The sequence below is a fragment of the Octopus bimaculoides genome, chromosome 20 (genome assembly GCF_001194135.2).
Source record: "Octopus bimaculoides isolate UCB-OBI-ISO-001 chromosome 20, ASM119413v2, whole genome shotgun sequence".
Classification (NCBI taxonomy): Eukaryota; Metazoa; Mollusca; class Cephalopoda; order Octopoda; family Octopodidae; genus Octopus; species Octopus bimaculoides.
The window spans coordinates 45,125,447-45,128,220 of record NC_069000.1 but is presented as its reverse complement, the minus strand read 5'-3'; the positions used below and the strand labels follow the sequence as shown (position 1 = coordinate 45,128,220).

Genomic DNA, 2,774 nt, shown 5'->3' with positions numbered 1-2,774 from the left:
ATATATATATATATATATATATATATATATATATATATATGCACACATATTCACTATGTATAGTGCAAATCCGAACAACAAACTCATACACGCAGATACGCATGCTGATACGCGCAGAATTGCTGCAGCAAGGAATAAACTACCCACATCAGTTGTTAGCTGTCGAGACACTACATCCTTCAAAACTCCCATGCTTCCTGAAATCCGCCATTAGTACACCTGATGGCCTTTTTTTTTTTCCTTTTTGTAGTGCACCTGAGCACTGTATACAACATTTTCCTCGACGCAAGAGTGGCTGTGTGCTAAGTAGCTTGCTTACCAACCACATGGTTCCAGGTTCAGTCCCACTGCGTGGCTCCTTCGGCAAGTGTCTTCTACTATAGCCTCAGACCGACCAAAGCATTCTAAGTGGATTTGGTAGACGGAAACTGAAAGAATCTCACCATATATATATATGTATGTATGTATGTATATGATTGTGTTTCTCTTGACAACCTATGCTGATGTGTTTACTCCCTGTAAGTTAGCGGTTCGGCCAAAGACCCCGACAGAATAAGTAGGCTTACAAAGAATGTCTTGGTGTCAATTTGCTCGACTAAAAGCGGTGCTCCGGCATGGCCATGATCAAATTACTGAAACAAATAAAAGAATAAAAGAATACATATACAAACTACAAATCACACACACACACTCTTCAACACATCCCTATATAGACACATGCACACAAGCACGCACACACTCGCACGCAGATGCACTAAACAGACACTATGACGTAACTAGCCATAAAGCATCAACTCACCACTTGCTGCAGAGTTGATATTTGTGTTGTATCAAAGGCAGTCATCGAACTATTTATATAAGCAGACATATTGGTTTCATAGTCGAAATGTGTAGACTGAAGTACATGTACGGCCATTGCTGGGGTTGTCGCCCCCGATGCGCCACCTGCATAAATCGGACAAGGTTCGTTACCGTCACAAGAATAACTGGAGTAAGCTAAAAGCGACACACAGACAGCCTGTAATGCACATATGAGGAAATAGGTTCGTTTCTGGTAGAATCCAAACTGCCCACATTGTTCCAGAATCTTTTCATATCCATCGGTGTTGATTTCTGCCATTATTTCAGAATGGGTTCTGTAGAGTCTGTTGGGAAAAAAATAATATAGGTAAGTATTAGAAGAGGGAAAGCACACACACACACACACACACACACACACACACACACACACACACGCACACACACACACACACACACATGCATGCATGCATGCATACATACATATATCGGTCAAAGGTCCGTCCCGAGTCATGAGATCAGAGAGCCGGTTTTCTGTAGTGTATATATTCCAGTCTCACCCCCATCCCCATCCCAGGACAGGACTCAACGATGCCGGCGCTCAGCTGGTGCTTCTTTTATCGACCCCAAAAGAGACGAAAGGCAAAGTCGACTCCGGTGGCAACTGAACTTAGAAGAACTCAAAGGCGGAAGAATTGCCGCAAAGCAATTTTTCCGCTTCAGTAACGATTCTGCCAGAGCTCACCCTCTTACAATAACACTTCAAAAATTACATCTTGATTTTATTAATGGTGTTTTCTTTTACTGTCATTTATTTATTTTACGCTCTTATTTCTTTCGCATGAATCTATCAAAATGTCTTCGCAAAACTTGCCTGACTCTATTCCACAAGTTTTTGTAAGCTGCTAGTTTTCACACTTCATATTATGTATGCATGAATGAAAGACAGTTTAATCGCCCGCTGGGGCTAAATTAAAGAAGTGTCATTTGTAAGCTACCTAACTCTATTGAAGTTCACTGACTTAGTGCTCATGCACCGAGCTGGTCCGCTGATTTTCCTCATTCATATGAGGCATTCAGTCAAAACACTGTTGGCACAGGGTGCGTATTTATGAACTGTCATTGGTCTGATGATGCTGCTGCTGGTAGTGTTGGTGGGAGATAGAGCATGTTATTGCTGTTATATGACCCAGAATTATTAATCATAATTTAACAAATCTCCGAGCAAAAATGCTTAACTCTTTTGATAACAACACACCTGAGACCGATCCTGCTTCGACGATACAAGCTTCCTGTTTTAAACTGACTCAAATCAAAACCTTCCATCAAAAAACAAATCTATTGATGTCTCAAACACCAACTTAATAATCCTTTCAATTATAGGCACAAGACCTGAGATTTAGAGGAGAGGCAAGTCGATTACATTGACCTTAGTGCTCAACTGGTACTTAATTCATCGACCCCGAAAGGATGAAAAGCAAAGTCGACCTCGACGGAATTTGAACTCGGATATACCGCTAAGCATTTCGTCCAGCGTGCGAATGATTCTGACAGCTCGCCGCCTTAACCATCAACTTAATAATAATAATAACAATGTTATTTTATCAGGTTCATTATTTTCATAATTTTCAAAATTAACTGAAACAAAGGCAGTTAAATTTCAATTGACAGACAGACGGTCAAACAAGCAGTCAAACAAGCAGCCAGACAGTCAAACAGACAGACAGAAAGGCCAACAGGGAGAGAAACAGACAGACGGACAGACTGACAGACGGGCATGCAAGCAGACGTAGAAATGCCACGAAATTATTTACATACGATGTGGCTACAAGAGAAGTGACACAAACAAGCATTTGTAACCAATGGTAAAATTTACTTCCTTGTCTTCTAAATCACATGATACACACATACATGTATGTATATGTGTGTGTGTATACATACATACATACATATATATATATATATATATATATATA

At 40.3% G+C, this 2,774-nt stretch overlaps 1 protein-coding gene across 2 annotated transcripts in view; it reads right to left on the bottom strand.

Annotated features, from left to right (window-relative positions):
* The window catches only part of LOC106870239 (organic cation transporter protein), a 71,468-nt gene that overhangs the window by 14,189 nt on the left and 54,505 nt on the right, over positions 1 to 2,774 (bottom strand). For both annotated transcript variants that reach the window (XM_014916259.2, XM_014916268.2), the window contains exon 2: positions 800 to 1,145. In XM_014916259.2, coding sequence (XP_014771745.1) covers positions 800 to 1,120 — 321 coding nt within the window. In that variant the 5' untranslated portion in view covers positions 1,121 to 1,145. The remainder of the gene's footprint in view (positions 1 to 799; positions 1,146 to 2,774) is intronic.